The following is a 17,790-nucleotide window of genomic DNA, read 5'->3' on the forward strand; positions in this document are numbered from 1 at the left end:
TGCTTCGTTTGTAAATGATGTCTGAGTGTTGGAGTGTGCCCCGGCTATCCGTCAATAAATAAACAAGAAAATGATGAGGGCTAGTTTTCTTAATATAAGGAATTTGAAATGGTTTATACTTTTACTTTTGATACTTACATACATTTTAGCTATTCCATTTACTTTTGATACTAAAGTATATTTAAAACCAAATACTTTTAGACTTTTACTCAAGTTTACTGGGTGACATTCACACTTCACTTGAGTCATGTTCTATTAAGGTCTCTTTACTTTTACTCAAGTATGACAATTGAGCACTTTTTAAACCACTGCTATTAACAAACTATCTGTTGATAAGTAAATGCTAAGGTTAAAATATGGTTTAGGGTAAGGGTTAAGTTTAGGGTTATGATAAGAGTTAAGGTTAGTAGATGCTGAAATGCTACTGATAGTCTGTAGAGCATCTACAGATGGACTATCCAAATAAAGTTACCCTGCATTATAGTTGTTACTCCAGAGACTGTGTGTGTGTGTGTGTCACATTGACATATATATTTCTATTTCGTCAGTGAGCGGCCCTCCTATATAAGATGGTTCCCAGTGTGTGTGGTGTGTCCCTGGCTGTGGTGTTGCTGACCCTGGTGTCCCCTGGTGGTGCCTGCCCTCTGCCCTGCTCTTGCTACCAGCCCACTGAACTACACTGCACCTTCAGATCTCTGGTCAACATACCACAGCCCCTACCGCAACACACACTACACATCAACCTGGGGTAAGGACTGTGCATAAATACATACACAAACTCCCTCCCTCTCTCTCTCTCTCTCTTTCTCTCTCTCTCTACACACACACAAACACAATCTCTCTCTTTTTCTCTCTCTCTCTCTCCCTCCCTCTCTCTCTCTCTTTCTCTCTCTCTCTCTCGCTCTCTCTCTCTCCTCCTCCTCTCTCTCTCTCTCTCTCTCTCTCTCTCTCTCTCTCGCTCTCTCTCTCCTCTCTCTCTCTCTCTCTCTCTCTCTCTCATGTCTCTCTCTCTCTCTCCCTCTCTCTCATGCAATTCAAGGGCTTTATTAGCATGGAAACATATATTAACATTGCCAAAGCAAGTGAGGTAGATAATAAAAAAAAGTGAAATAAATAGTAACAATTAACAGTAAACATTGCACTCACAGAAGTTCCAAAAGAATAAAGACATTTCAAATGTCATATTATGTCTATATACAGTGTTGTAATGATGTGCAAATATTTAAAATACAAAAAGGAAAATAAATAAACATAAATATGGGTTGTATTTACAATGGTGTTTGTTCTTCACTGGTTGCCCCTTTCTTGTGGAAACAGGTCACAAATCTTGCTTCTGTGATGGCACACTGTGGTATTTCACCCATTAGATAAGGGAGTTTATCAAAATTGGGTTTGTTTTCTAATTCTTTGTGGATCTGTGTAATCTGAGTGAAATATGTGTCTCTAATATGGCCATACATTTGGCAGGAGGTTAGGAAGTGCAGCTCAGTTTCCACCTCATTGTGTGGGCAGTGTGCACATAGCCTGTCTTCTCTTGAGAGCCAGGTCTGCCTACGGCTCACTTTCTCAATTAAAAAAAATTGAACCTTTATTTAACTAGGCAAGTCAGTTAAGAACAGATTCTTATTTATAATGACGGCCTACACCGGCCAAACCCAGATGACGTTTTGCCAATTGTGTGCCACCCTATGGGATTCCCAATCACGGCCGGTTGTGATACAGCCTGGATTTGAACCAGGGTGTCGGTAGTGACGCCTCAAGCACTGAGATGCAGTGCCTTAGACTGCTGCACCACTCGGGAGCCCCGAGCAAGGCTATGCTCACTTAGTCGGGTACATAGTCAAACATTTTCCTTAAGTTTGGGTCAGTCACAGTGGTCAGGTATTCTGCCACTGTGTACTCTCTCTTTAGGGACAAATAGCATTCTAGTTTGCTCAGTTTTTTGGTTAATTCTTTCCAATGTGTCAAGTAATTATCTTTTTGTTTTCTCATGATTTGGTTGGGTCTAATTGTGTTGCTGTCCTGGTGCTGTGTGGGGTCTGTTTGTGTTTGTGAACAGAGCCCCAGGACCAGCTTGCTTAGGGGACTCTTCTCCAGGTTCATCTCTCTGTAGGTGATGGCTTTGTTATGGAAAGTTTGGGAATCACTTCCTTTTAGGTGGTTGTAGAATTTAACATCTCTTTTCTGGATTTTGATAATTAGCGGGTATCAGCCTAATTCTGCTCTGCATTCATTATTTATTGTTTTACGTTGTACACAGAGGATGTTTTTGCAGAATTCTGCTTGCAGAGTCTCAATTTGGTGTTTGTCCCATTTTGTGAATTCTTGGTTGGTGAGCGGACCCCAGACCTCACAACCACAACCGCCTCGGGTTCTATAACTGATTCAAGTATTTTTTATCCAGATCCTAATTGGTATGTCGAATTTTATGTTCCTTTTGATAGCATAAAAGGCCCTTCTTGCCTTGTCTCTCAGCTCTTTCACAGCTTTGTGGAAGTTACCTGTTTAGGCCGAGGTCTGTATAGTTTTTTTGTGTGCTCTAGGGCAACGTGTCTAGATGGAATTTGTATTTGTGGCCCTGGCAACTGGACCTTTTTTGGAACACCATTATTTTTGTCTTACTGAGATTTACTGTCAGGGCCCAGGTCTGACAGAATCTGTGCAGAATATCTAGGTGCTGCTGTAGGCCATCCTTGGTTGGGCAGAAGCACCAGATCATCAGCAAACAGTGACATTTGACTTCAGATTCTATTAGGGTGAGGCCAGGTGCTGCAGACTGTTCTAGTGCCCTCGCCAATTTGTTGATATACAGCTCTGGAAAAAATTAGGAGACCACTGCAAAATTATCAGTTTCTCTGGTTTTACTATTTATAGGTTTGTGTTTGGGTAAAATAAACATTTTTGTTTTATTCTATAAACTCCTGACAACATTTCTCCCAAATTCCAATAAAAAATATTGTCATTGAGAGCATTTATTTGCAGAAAATGACAACTGGTTAAAATAACTAAAAAAGATGCAGTGTTGTCAGACCTTGAATTATGCAAAGAAAATAAGTTCATATTCATTTTCAAACAACACAATACTAATGTTTTAACTTAGGAAGAGTTCAGAAATCAATATTTGGTGGATTAACCCTGATTTTCAATCACAGCTTTCATGCGTCTTGGCATGCTCTCCACCAGTCTTTCACATTGATGTTGGGTGACTTTATGCCACTCCTGGCGCAAAAATTCAAGCAGCTCGGCTTTGTTTGATGGCTTGTGACCATCCATCTTCCTCTTGATCACATTCCAGAGGTTTTCTATGGGGTTCAGGTCTGGAGGTTACAGACCTATATCTAGAGTGTCACTCCCTTTGAAGAGGGGGATGACCGCGGCAGATTTCCAATCTTTAGGAATCTCGGACGATACGAAAGAGAGGTCAAACAGACTGGTAATAGGGGTTGCAACAATGGCGGCGGATAATTTTAGAAAGAGAGGGTCCAGATTGTCTAGCCCAGCTGATTTGTACGGGTCCAGGTTTTGCAGGTCTTTCAGAACATCTGCTATCTGGATTTGGGTGAAGGAGAAGCTGGGGAGGCTTGGGCAAGTAGCTGTGGGGGGTGCGGAGCGGTTGGCCGGGGTTGGGGTAGCCAGGGGGAAATTACATCGCCGAAGCATGCCAAGACGCATGAAAGCTGTGATTGAAAATCAGGGTTATTCCACCGAATATGAACTTATTTTCATTGCATTATTCGAGGTCTGACGACACTGCTTTGTCCAGTTGTCATTTTCTGCAAATAAATGCTCTCAATGACAATATTTTTAATTGGAATTTGGGAGAAATGTTGTCAGGAATTTATAGAATAAAACAAAAATGTTCATTTTACCCAAACACATACCTATAAATAGTAAAACCAGAGAAACTGATAATTTTGCTGTGGTCTCTTAATTTTTACCAGAGCTGTATATGTTAAAGAGGGTTGTGCTTAAGCTGCATCCCTGTCTCACCCCACGGCCCTGTGGAAAGAAATGTGTGTCCTTTGCCAATTTTAACCGCACACTTGTTGTTTGTGTACATGGATTTTATAATGTTTTTCCCCCAACACCACTTTCCATCAATTTGTATAGCAGACCCTCATGCTAAAACGACAAAGGCATTTTTGAAATCAACAAAGCATGAGACGACATTGGCTTTGTTTTGGTTTGTTTCTTTGTCAATTGGGGTGTGCAGGGTGAACACGTGGTGTGTCGTACGGTAATTTGGTAAAAAGCCAATTTGACATTTGCTCAGTACATTGGAAATGTACGAGTCTGCTGTTAATGATAATGCAGAGGATTTTCCCAAGGTTGCTGTTGACGCATATCCCACGGTAATTATTGGGGTCAAATTTGTCTCCACTTTTGTGGATTGGGGTGATCAGCACTTGGTTCCAAATATTGGAGAAGAAGCCAGAGCTAAGGATGATGTTAAAGAGTTTAAGTATAGCCAATTGTAATTTGTTGTCTGTATATTTTATAATTTCATTGAGGATACCATCAACACTACAGGCCTTTTTGGGTTGGAGGGTTTGTACTTCTCTCTCTCTCTCTCTCTCTCTAGCTCTTTCTCTCTCGCTCTCACTTTCACTTTCACTTTCACTCTCACTCTCACACACACATTTTAAAGGCATTCCATTGGTTGATGCTGTTTCTCTCTGGTCTCTAAAAGGTTCAACAGTATCAGCAGGATCCCAGACAGCTCATTGGCCGGTCTAAAGAGGCTGGCGCTGCTGATGCTTCATGGGAATGACATCCGTGAGATTCCTGACGGAGCTTTCCAAGATCTGTCCTCCCTTCAGGTACTGAGAGGAGAGGGGTCAAATTAGCTAATAATTGGAAGCAAATGTAAATTGTTCTATTGAGCTTAGACACTGTTATTGTATTGTGCTGTTGTGTTCATTTGACTCACATTGATGTGTATGTATTGTTGTTTATAGCTGGAGGAGTTTATACCATGTATTTTCAATTATCATTCATTCAATGATCCATTCCCCCCCCCCCCCCCAGGTCCTGAAACTGAGCTATAACAAGCTGAGGGAGATCTCAGCAAAGAGCTTCTCAGGCCTGTCCTCTCTACAGCGCCTCCACCTGGATCACAACTGGCTGCAGTCTCTCCACCCCCAGGCCCTGCTCCGCCTCCCCAACCTCAGACTGATCCGRCTGCAGGGGAACCGGCTCCACCAGCTGCATCCCCAGGCCTTCTGCACTCTGTCCCTACTGCAGACATTCTGCTACTCCACCCTCAGGTGGGTTTTCTACAGTCTTAATTTATTAATTGATTCACTCTTAGTTATAGGTCACACCTAAAGAGTAGTGCACTACTTAGGGAATAGGGTGTCATTTGTGACTGGACTATCCCCCTCCTCTCCCCAGGCATCTGGACGTGTCCAACAACAGTCTGACTAACCTGCCCAGAGACATACTGAGGACCGCCCCTCTTCTGGAGTCCCTAGCTCTACAGGCCAACCCCTGGACCTGCGACTGCAGCATGGCTTGGCTGCAGGCCTGGAGCATCTCTCACCCAGGTGCCTATCACACTACACTAACCCCTAGTCCTTACACTAGTCCCAAAATCACTGGAACTGGGATGCTTATTTGGGTGAAGAAATACTGATTCTTCTCTTCTCTCTCAGGGTTGTTGAAATGTCCGGGGTCACAGTGCCTGGTCTGTGCCTCACCCAATCACCTGAAGGGACGTGGTCTTTTGCAGCAGAAAGACTTATCATGCACCTCGCCTGTAATTGCCACCAATCCCAGAGCCTCATCTCAGGAGGATGGCGAAATTCAGTCAATAGAAACTTTTAGAGAGGCTTTAGGTCACGCCTCCTTGGGGATGTCCGACCAACAGGGGAATGCCGTTGATCTGAAGTGTAACATCACACACTCCTCACAGACTCCTGACATTACCCCACCACAACTTTCCTCCTCTTTCACCCCCCTCTCCCTCTCTCTTTCCCTTTCCCTGGTCTGTGGGGTGGATGGGCACAGCTATGAGAGGCTGTGGAGGCTGATGGCCTACTACAGTGAGACACCTGCCAGGCTTCAGAGAGAAATCATGTTGAGTAAAGCCCCAACACTTGCCTACAGGTATGAAATTACAGAAACACACACAACACATTCCTCTGTTATTATCCTACCATTTTGTTTTAACCCCAACACATTCATTTCATGTCCTTCAGGTACAGACAGAGAGCAGAGAGAGAGGGCTACTACCATACAGGGGTCAGGGCCAGTGTCCAAGCCCAGCCTGCCTGGTTACTACAGCCCCATGTTAGTCTCCAGTTCAACAGAGCTCAGTCCAGCACCCACAGGGTTAAACTGACCCTGTCCACCCTGGTGTCTGCCCCCCCAGACCCCCCATCCCCACACCCCTGGGTCCTCATCCAGACCAACAACACCCACACAGCTTTTACAGCAGCCACAGACAGCCAGATCCACCTGCCCTGTCCTGTCCTTAGCTCTACTGAGGACCTAAGCTCTGGAGACCCCAGGCTCCAATGGGTGTTTCCAGATGGTTCAACAGTCCCCTTCCCCTACCACAGCTCAGATGGTAGGGTCCGGGTGTCTGGCCAAGGGCTGATCCTGCAGAGAGTGGATCACTCTGATGCTGGACTGTACTACTGCGTGGCCCGGGCAGGGGGAAATGTCGATGTTCTCCCCCTCCGTCTGGTGGTAGTAGAATCATCCAACCCTCCCCCAGGGGAGGAGCTAGGCCCTGCTGTGACTGGATTGGTTGGAGACCCTGTCAGTCTACCGTGTGAGGCCTCTGGTTCACCGAGGGTTGAGGTGAACTGGGTTCTTCCTAACGGGGGAGTGGTAGGGAGTAGGAACAAGGGGAGAAGAAGGGGGGAGGCAGGGGTCACTGTCTTAGCCAATGGTACCCTGTCTCTCCCCTTCCCTGGGCAGAGAGACGCAGGACTATACCGTTGTGTAGCGGTGAACCAGCACGGTGCTGACTCTCACTCCACCAGACTGATTCTAACCCCACGTCCTTCCGACACCTCATCAAGCATGAGATATCCCATGAGGCCACAGTCTGTGGTGGGGTTGTCCAACAGGGTACCAGCCCCTCTAGGGGTCAAGGAGGTTGAAGAGGGGGTGTCGGGAAATGACAAGGGGGAGGAGGAGAACATACTGCCCACTAGGGCAGGTAACACCAGGAGGAGAGGTCTTAGACCTAAACCTACCCTGACACGGCGCCCCCCCATCAGATCCCACATGGTGAGGGTGGAGGGAGGCGGACCCCCTCAGAGGGGAAGGAGGCCCCTGAGGAGAGGCTTCCCTGTGGAGCAGAAGAGGAACAGGCTGGAGGGCCGTCGGAGGTTTAACCTGGCCAAACACAAGATAGACCCTCAGAAATGGGCCGAGCTGCTGGCTAAGATACGTGAAAGGACTGCCCCTAAAATCACAGACTCCCTGTATGTATCACCCCCAACTAGAGCACGTACTACCACCTCAGCCCCCCCAACTAGAGCAAAGACAACCACCTCAACCCCAACTGAAGCAAAGACAACCACCCTAACCCCAAGTGAAGCAAAGACAACCACATCAACCCCAACTGAAGCAAAGACAACCACATCAACCCCAAGTGAAGCAAAGACAACCACATCAACCCCAACTGAAGCAAAGACAACCACCTCAACCCCAACTGAAGCAAAGACAACCACCTCAACCCCAAACTGAAGCAAAGACAACCAGAATGCAAACAACCAGAATAAAGCCAGGCAGCCACACAACCAAAGACCACACAACCAAACACCACACTACCAAAACACCACACTACCAAACACCACACTACCAAACCACACTACCAAACACCAACACTACCAAAGAGCACACCAGATGTTACAGTGGGAGGAAAATCCCCTCAACGTACTGTATTGGAGTCAGAAGCTGATACCACAGAGGGTTTTTCCATAGATGTCCCAGTCTACAGGAAAGAGGGTTGACACTGTCCACACATCACTGATCCCAGACTGTGCAACAAAGGATAGAGTGGCCCCAGAGACAACAAACATTGCAGATCAGACCAATAACTTCCCCCAGACCCCTCAGTCAAACACAGACACAAATACAGGGACAGGAACAGAGACAGAGAGTTCTCCTAAAAGCACAAAGCCAACCTCCCAGCATCAATGACATTAGCACAGAGGTGATCCTTAGTCCTGTAAGGACCACAGGTGAGAGGGGGAGGTATGGACCAACAAACTCTGGACAGGTAACATTCTCCAACTCTGTCCCATCGCAATCCAGAATCCCCTGGAATTCCAGGAGAAGGCCTGGCCAGAAGAGACGCATCAACAGACCCAGAGGACGACCACCGCCCCAGAATGCACCAGTCCAACCTCCCTCGCCAGAATACCCAGGTCCAACCTCCACTCGCCAGAATACCCCAGGTCCAACCTCCCCTCGCCAGAATAACCCAGGTCCAACCTCCCCTCGCCAGAATAACCCAGTCCAACCTCCACTCGCCAGAATACCCCAGGTCCAACCTCCCCTCGCCAGAATAACCCAGGTCCAACCTCCACTCGCCAGAATACCCCAGGTCCAACCTCCCCTCGCCAGAATAACCAGGCCAACCTCCCCTCGCCAGAATACCCAGTCCAACCTCCCTCGCCAGAATACCCCAGGTCCAACCTCCACTCGCCAGGACATACCCCAGTTCCAACCTCCCCTCGCCACGAATAACCCAGGTCCAACCTCACTCGCCAGAATACCTCAGGTCCAACCTCCCCTCGCCGAATAAACCCAGGTCCAACCTCCCCTCGCCAGAATACCTCAGGTCCAACCTCCACTCGCCAGAATACCCCAGGTCCAACCTCCTCTCGCCAGAATACCCAAGGTCCAACCTCCTCTCGCCAGAATACCCCAGGTCCAACCTCCCCTCGCCAGAATAACCCCAGAGCAGCATTTGCAGACCCCAGGGAACTGCCAGCAGCTGCTACAACCACGACTATAACCACTACTATAACTACTGCTCCATCCTCTACTAGGATCACTGCTCCATCAAGCACATCCGTCTCCCCCCCTGCTTTCTTTCCTGCCTCTCCCCCCCAGACACACACAGACAGGGTGACTCACTCAGCAAACACTGCTTCTCGGCTCCCTGACAGGTCCCAAACGTCTAGCATACACACACAGATTTGCACACACACTCGCACACACACTGGCAAACATACACCCACAGTCACAACAACTAGTACACACACAGACAAACATACACCCACAACAACTAGTACACACACAGACAAACATACACCCACAACAACTAGTACACACACAGACAAACATACACCCACAGTTACACACAGCGATGCAGACAAACAGAGTTATGCTGAAACAGAGGGTCAGGTCTGGACCACTCCAAAAGAGCAGGTTCCATCTGTCTTCAACCAACACAACCCAGAGGATATCAAAACAACTCCCCCTCGGTCTGGAACCACACCAGGCAGAACAACACCTACTGGCACTGAGAAAGAACCCAGTGAGATAGAACCCAGTGAGATAGAACCCCTCTACCCAGCTGCTGATGTAGAACCCAATGAGGAAGAACCACCAGCCACTGATGAAGAACCCAGTGAAATAGAACCAACAGCAACTGATGAAGAACCCAGTGAGATAGAACCACCAGCAACTGATGAAGAACACAGAGAGGTAGAACCACCAGCAACTGATGAAGAACACAGAGAGATAGAACCACCAGCAACTGTATGAAACGAACACAGAGAGGTGAGAACCAGCCACAAGCTAGATGGAAGAAACACCAGAGAGGATAGAACCACAAGAACTGATGAGAGAACACAGAGAAGATAGAACCACCAGCAACTGATGAAGAACACAGAGAGGTAGAACCACCAGCAACTGAATGAAAACACAGAGAGGTAGAACACCAGACAACTGATGAAGAACACAGAGATAGAACCACCAGCAACTGATGAAGAACACAGAGAGATAGAACCCAAGCAAAACTGATGAAGAACACAGAGAGATAGAAACCACCACAGCAACTGATGAAAACAACAGAGAGATAGAACCACCAGCAACTGATGAAAAACACAGAGAGTAGAACCACCAGCCACTGATGAAGAACACAGAGAGATAGAACCACCAGCAACTGATGAAGAAAACACAGAGAGATAGAACCACCAGCCACTGATGAAAAAACACAGAGAGATAGAACCACCAGCCACTGATGAAGAACACAGAGAAGAGAGAACCACCAGCAACTGATGAAGAACACAGAGAGGTAGAACCACCAGCCACTGATGAAGAACACAGAGAGATAGAACCACCAGCCACTGATGAAAACACAGAGAGATAGAACCACCAGCCACTGATGAAGAACACAGTGAGATGGAACCAGTCTAGTCTAGCACCTGATAAACCAGAGGAGAGACAGCCAGAGTCAGAAATAAAAAGCTCTCTTTCATCTACAAACAACTACTGTCCCCAAACACAACTGATACAGCAAGCTACCACGGTTTCAGCCATCACCCCTCTACAGTCATCACCTCCATTAGAAGAACTAACACTAAAACTATTCCTACAACACTATTCCTACTACCACTATTCCTAAACTACTATTCTAACTACCACTTATTCCTACAACTACTATTCCTACTACCACTATTCCTACAACTACTATTACTACTACCACTATTCCTACAACAACTACCACTATTCCTACAACTACTATTCACTACTACCCTACTATTCCTACAACTACCTACACTATTCTACAACTACTCTATTCCTACTACCACTATTCCTACAACTACTATCCTACTACCACATTCCTACAACAACTACCACTATTCCTACAACTACTATTCCTACACCACCATTCTACAACTACACTATTCTACAACTACTATTCCTACTACCACTATTCCTACAAACTACACTATTCCTACAACTACTATTCTACTACCACTATTCCTACAACTACTATTCCTACTACCACTCTCTACAACAACTACCACTATTCCACAACTATATTCCTACTACCACTATTCCACAACTACCACTATTCTACAACTACTATTTCCTACTACCACTATTCCTACAACAACTACCACTATTCCACAACTACATATTCCTACTACCACTATTCCTACAACAACTACCACTTATTCCTACAACTACTATCCACTACCACTTATCCCCCACAACTACTACCACTATTCCTACAACTATTACCACGTTATTGCCTTTATCAAGGAGTAACGAACCATCTAAGTTCCCCAAGCGTGGGACGTGAGCGCACTATTCCTACAGGAGCTTATAGCCATATTCCTGAACAACTCACTACCACTATTCCCACAACTACTACCACTATTCCTACAACTACTACCACTATTCCTACAACTACTACCACTATTCCTACAACTACTACTACCACTCCTACTACTACAACAGTCTGGAGGAATCCTGGGCTAAACGCCATCCCAGACTCACATGGCAGTCGCTACCGCCCCCCACCTTACCCCAACTACCCACAACACCTTATCACTAGGCCTGACCCAGTCAGAACTCCACCCCCAATAAAACACGCACCCTCTCTCCCACACCGTGTCAACCCCAAACTTCTTCTCCCAGACATTTTAGAGACCCCTTCCTCTGCAGTCCCCACCACAAGAGCTCCGTCCAGCCCTCCCAAGATCTCCCCACCCACCACAGAACCTCAGGCCGGGGTCAACACTGGCTCTACTCCTCCTCGTTCCCCTCCCCTCTCTCCACACCGTAGTGTGACTGCCCAACGCCCCCCTCAGACCCCTGTCCTGCGTGTCAGGCCCCTTATCACTCCCCCCCATGTGCGCCCCATGTCTGTCCCAGCTGAGAGTGACGCCCTCCTGCCATGCGAGGCCATTGGACAGCCTCCTCCGACAATCACCTGGATCAAGGTCTCCACAGGTACGCCACATACTATACTCTCAATTCTAACCACACTACATGCTACTGTCACTCACATACACACAATACGTACTTTGTCATACATACACCTTACTCAATGCACTCACTACTGTCACACAATACGCCACTCAATATGTACAGTTGAAGTCGGAGGTTTACATACACCTTAGCCAAATACATTTAAACTCAGTTTTTCACAATTCCTGACATTTAATCCTAGTAAGAATTCCCTGTATTAGGTCAGTTAGGATCACCACTTTATTTTAAGAATGTGAAATGTCAGAATAATAGTAGAGAGAATTATTTATTTCAGCTTTTATTTCTTTCATCACATTCCCAGTGGGTCAGAAGTTTACGTACACTCAATTAGTATTTGGTAGCAATTCCTTTAAATTGTTTAACTTGGTTCAAACGTTTTGGGTAGCCTTCCAGAAGCTTCCCACAATAAGTTGGGTAATTTTTGGCCCATTCCTCCTGACAGAGCTGGTATAACTGAGTCGGGTTTGTAGGCCTCTTTGCTCGCACACGCTTTTTCAGATCTGCCCACAAATTTCTATAGGGTTGAGGTCAGGGGTGAGGTGATGGCCACTCCAATACCTTGACTTTGTTGTCCTGAAGCCATTTTGCCACAACTTTGGAAGTATGCTTGGGGTCATTGTCCATTTGGAAGACCCATTTGCGACTAAGCTTTAACTTCCTGACTGATGTCTTGAGATGTTGCTTCAATATATCCACATAATTTTCCTACCTCATGATGCCATCTATTTTGTGAAGTGCACTAGTCCATCCTGTAGCAAAGCACCCCCACAACATGATGCTGCCACCCCCGTGCTTCACGGTTGGGATGGTATTCTTCGGCTTGCAAGCATCCCCCTTTTTCCTCCAAACATAATGATGGTCGTTATGGCCAAACAGTTCTATTTTTGTTTCATCAGATCCGAGGACAGTTCTCCAAAAAGTACGATCTTTGTCCCCATGTGCAGTTGCAAACCGTAGTCTGGCTTTTTTATGGCGGTTTTGGAGCAGTGGCTTCTTCCTTGCTGAGTGGCCTTTCAGGTTATGTCGATATAGGACTCGTTTTACTGTGGATATAGATACTTTTGTACCAGTTTCCTTCAACATCTTCACAAGTTCCTTTGCTGTTGTTCTGGGATTGATTTGCACTTTTCGCACCAAAGTACGTTCATCTCTAGGAGACAGCGTCTCCTTCCTGAGCGGTATGACGGCTGCGTGGTCCCATGGTATTTATACTTGCGTACTATTGTTTGTACAGATGAACGTGGTACCTTCAGGCGTTTGGAAATTGCTCCCAAGGATGAACCAGACTTGTGGAGTTCTACAAATTGTTTTCTGAGGTCTTGGCTGATTTCTTTTGTTTTTCCAATGATGTCAAGCAAAGAGGCACTGAGTTTGAAGGTAGGCTTTGAAATACATCCACAGCTACACCTCCAATTGACTCAAATGATGTCAATTAACCTATCAGAAGCTTCTAAAGCCATGAAATCATTTTCTGAAATTTTCCAAGCTGTTTAGAGGCACGGTCAACTTAATGTATGTTAACTTCTGACCCACTGGAATTGTGATACAATGAATTATAAGTTAAATAATCTGTCAGTAAACAATTGTTGGAAAAATTACTTGTGTCATGCACAAAGTAGATGTCCTAACCGACTTGCCAAAACTATAGTTTGTTAACAAGAAATTTGTGAAGTGGTTGAAAAACAAGTTTTAATGACTCCAACCTAAGAGTATGTAAACTTCCGACTTCAACTGTATTTCTGTCTGGCCCAGGAGCTGTGATATCCCTGGACACCAAGGCAGAGCGTTTCCAGGTCCTACCCAACGGAACCTTTCTCATCCGGAGCGTGCAGGTCCATGACCGGGGGACATATATCTGCAGCGCACAGAACTCTGTGGGTCTTGACCGTGTGATGGTGACTCTGGAAGTCTGGTCCCGTCCACCACGCATTCAGCTACCCACTCACAGAGAGGCCACGGTGCACCAGGGGGGAGAGGTGAGGTGGGAATGTCGGGCTCAGGGGGTGCCTGTCCCTCTGCTGTCCTGGGTGCTACCTGACCGCTCCATCCTGACCCCCGACCTTAACTCCAACCCTGCCCATGGCCCTCACCCCCGGGTGTCTATATTCCCTAATGGTACTCTGCGTATTGTGGCTGTCGCCCCAGCAGACAGAGGACTTTATCGCTGTGTAGCCTCCAACCCAGCAGGGGCAAGCAGTCTGTCAGTCCGACTCCATGTCTCCTTCCTGCCTCCAGCCATCCAGCAGCCGAGAGAGGAGAGGGTAAACCAGCCCGCTGGCATGCCTGTCTACGCCCACTGCTCTGCCCGGGGTGCCCCCGTTCCCTCCATCCGCTGGAGGACCCCAGATGGTACGCTGCTGCTCCCCTCTCAATTCCTCAACGGGAACCTGTTTGTCCTCCCCAACGCCACCTTGCTGATACGCAAGCTTTCCACTAAGGACTCTGGGAGCTACGAGTGCCTGGCAACTAATGCAGTGGGCGGGGATAAGAGGACGGTGAGGGTGTTGGTGACTGGAGATGAAGGAGGAGGTGTTGTCTCCACAGATAAAACTACATCCTCCTCTTCCATTAACAGTAACTCTGACCTGAACCCCTCCTCAGCCGTCCTTAACCCTCCTCTCCGGCCCTCCTCCCCCCTCAGTAAGGCTAAGATCCTCTCCACCTCTCCATCCAGTTCTATAGTTGTATATGGTGAAACTCTGCTCCTTCAATGTTCAGTAACCGGCAACCCAGAGCCTAGAGTGGTCTGGAGGGTACCTGGCAAGAAACTAGTGGATGCCCACTACAGGTGTGTGCTTGTCCATATTGATTTCTGATCTGTTTAATCTAGTCTGTCTCTGTTGTATTGATTGATTGTCTGTGTCTTGTGCTGATGTATCAAACCTTATCCTCTCTGTGTTGTATTTCCAGTTTTGACAAGAGGATGAAGGTACACAGTAATGGAACGCTGTATATCCAGTCCGTAACGGAGAAAGACGGGGGGGACTATTTATGTGTCGCACGAAATAAAATGGCTGATGACTACCGCCTCCTCCGTGTCACCGTGGTCACAAAGCCCGCTAAACCCGCTAAGATTGAGCCAAAGCAGCCGTCCAATCAGAAGGTGGTATCGTATGGAGCAGCTTTAAAGGTAGACTGTCTGGCGACCGGGCAGCCCGACCCCGCAGTGAGATGGAGCCTACCGGACGGAACCTCAGTGAACAGCGTACTGTTGCAAGGGGACGAGAAAGGGGGACGGAGGAGGCGGCTGGTGGTGTTTGACAACGGGACTCTGTTCCTCCCCTCAGTAGGGATGGGGGAGGAGGGGGAGTACGTCTGCCACGCTGAGAACCAGATGGGGGGAGACTCCATGAGGGTGATGATCAAAGTCCTTACCTCACCCCCTTCCTTCCCCAGAACGAGATATGAGGTCATCAAGGTGCAACAAGGGAGTGTGTTGGCTCTGAACTGTGGGGCCAAAGGAGAGCCCATCCCTACAGTCACATGGTTCTCTCCAATCAATCGTGTCATCCCTGTGGGGGGGTCCGGTCCAGTTGTAGTGCGGCCAGATGGCTCCTTGGTGATCCAGGGGGCTAGAGGGGCTGACGGAGGAAACTACACCTGCCGAGCCAGCAACGTGGCTGGGGAGAGGAGCAGGGTGATGGGGGTGGAGGTGAGTGTGACCCCACCCAGCTTCACTCTCAATGGGGCTAGGGGTGGACTCGATGGGACAGACAGACATACAGCTGTTGTTAGCAGTAGTGGAGTCAGTGCTGTGATCACCATCAGTCAGTCTGCAGGGAGGGTTCAGTCGGGCAGTACTGGTAATGGTGTCAGTACTGGTAATGGTGTCATTAATAATGAAGTTAGTCATAATGGGGTCAGTAATGTAGGGGACCAGAGGGTCTCAGCAGTAAGAGGCCAGACAGTTATTTTGCCCTGTCCATCCCAGGGCTTCCCTCCACCCCGCTTGGCCTGGTTGCTGCCTGGTAACGGGGTTCTCCCTGCGCCTTACTACGGCAGCAGACTCACTGTGCACCGCAACGGAACGCTAGAGCTGAGGGGGGTGAGGGCAAGCGATGCTGGCCTGATGGTGTGTGTTGCTCGCGGTGAGAGGGGCGAGGCTCAGATAATGGTACATCTGGAGGTTTTAGACACACAGGACCCACCTCGCTCCAGAGGCCCAGTGACCACAGGGAAACCTCGCCCAGTAGGCCCAGTCAGCACAGAGAAACCTCATCCAGTAGGCCTAGTCAGCACAGAGAAACCTCACCCAGTAGGCCCAGTCAGCACAGATAAATCTCATCCAGTAGGCCCAGTCAGCACAGAGAAATCTCATCCAGTAGGCCTAGTCAGCACAGAGAAATCTCATCCAGTAGGCCTGGTCAGCACAGAGAAATCTCATCCAGTAGGCCTAGTCAGCACAGAGAAATCTCATCCAGTAGGCCCAGTCAGCACAGAGAAACCTCACCCAGTGGGCCCAGTTAACACAAAGAAACCTCGCTCAGGATTCGCAGTTACAGAGGAGACACCTCACCCCAGAGGCCCAGTCACTACTGAGAAACCTCACTTAGGAGGCCAAGTCAGCACAGAGAAACCTCGCCCAGTAGGCGGGGATAAGAGGACAGTACCAGGAGTCCCATTCCGAGGGGATACACCTCGTCCAAGAGGCCCAGTGTCAGAGGCAGCAAGGAGTGTCATCCCGGAGAGGAAGCCTTTGGTCATCAGCAGATCAGCTTCTCTGGTCAGCATCATAAGCGGAGATAATCTACGGCTACCCTGTCCCCAGACAGACAGCCCCAGTCATAGTTCCAGCCAGACCCAGTCTCTGACCTGGACGTTGCCCAGCGGGGTGATCGTGTCTCGGGGCCAGACGGCAGGAACGGGTCAGTACTCAATCCTGGATGACGGGACTCTGACGGTGCAGCAGGCGTCTGTGTTCGACAGGGGGACCTACTCCTGCCGATCCACCAATCAGGACACGTTGTCTATCCTGACAGTTCCAGTGATTGTCATYGCCTACCCCCCTCGCATCAYCAAYGGMCCCCCTCCCCTSACCTACACYCGTCCTGGTGTTGCYGTKCAGCTMACCTGCTACGTCATAGCAACCCCCCGAGCGACCATCACCTGGGAGATGCCGGACCAATCCCAGCTCAGGGTCACAGGTCAGGCCCGTCTCTATGGCAACCGGTACCTGAGTCCCCAGGGTTCCCTGGTGATCCAGAACCCGACCAGCAGAGACACTGGGTTCTACCGCTGTACTGCACGGAACGCCATTGGAACCGACACCAAGGCCACTTATCTACATGTGATCTAACAGAACACACACACATCATTTTTGCCCAAAGAAACTGCAAAGTTGAGTGCAGAAAATAGTGTTCAACTAAAGACCGAGGTGTTGATTAAAGATTGTAAATAGAGATAAAAACAAACACATGCATCTTACAGCCAGAGTGTGTTAAATATGTACAAGAAATCAGCAGCTGAGAAGCACCAGCATCCATCATCAATAAATAAGTGTCAACACAAACTATACCAGGCTTTAAGAACATCAGCTCTCAAAACACACGTCATGCAATAGAACACATTCAGCTCTGTATCACAACCTGTATGTTTATGTCAACCTTTACCTCCTTAATATCTTAAAGCTGCCCTATTTATCTTGTTTTATAGTTGTGTACTGTTGAGCAGAGAAAATGTTTGATAGTGGTCACAGAACTGCTCCAGTGATAGTTCTGTGGAGCCTCAGGAGTCTGCAGCTCTCTGTGTCTGCAGCTCTCTGTGTCTGCAGCTCTCTGTGTCTGCAGCTCTCTGTGTCTGCAGCTCTCTGTGTCTGCA

At 47.9% G+C, this 17,790-nt stretch overlaps 1 protein-coding gene across 1 annotated transcript; it reads left to right on the forward strand.

The window, feature by feature from the left end:
- The first annotated feature begins 569 nt into the window (after positions 1-569).
- Positions 570-17,774, forward strand: LOC111971444 (matrix-remodeling-associated protein 5-like). Its single transcript, XM_070446298.1, has 10 exons — positions 570-748; positions 4,691-4,820; positions 5,029-5,267; positions 5,395-5,546; positions 5,655-6,108; positions 6,201-7,694; positions 8,275-8,714; positions 11,299-11,934; positions 13,726-14,761; positions 14,884-17,774. The coding sequence occupies exons 1-10, from the start codon at positions 570-572 to the stop codon at positions 17,267-17,269; spliced, it is 7,146 nt and encodes a 2,381-aa protein (XP_070302399.1). The 3' UTR covers positions 17,270-17,774.
- The last annotated feature ends 16 nt before the right edge of the window (positions 17,775-17,790 follow it).

The sequence above is a fragment of the Salvelinus sp. IW2-2015 genome, linkage group LG2 (genome assembly GCF_002910315.2).
Source record: "Salvelinus sp. IW2-2015 linkage group LG2, ASM291031v2, whole genome shotgun sequence".
Classification (NCBI taxonomy): domain Eukaryota; kingdom Metazoa; phylum Chordata; class Actinopteri; order Salmoniformes; family Salmonidae; genus Salvelinus; species Salvelinus sp. IW2-2015.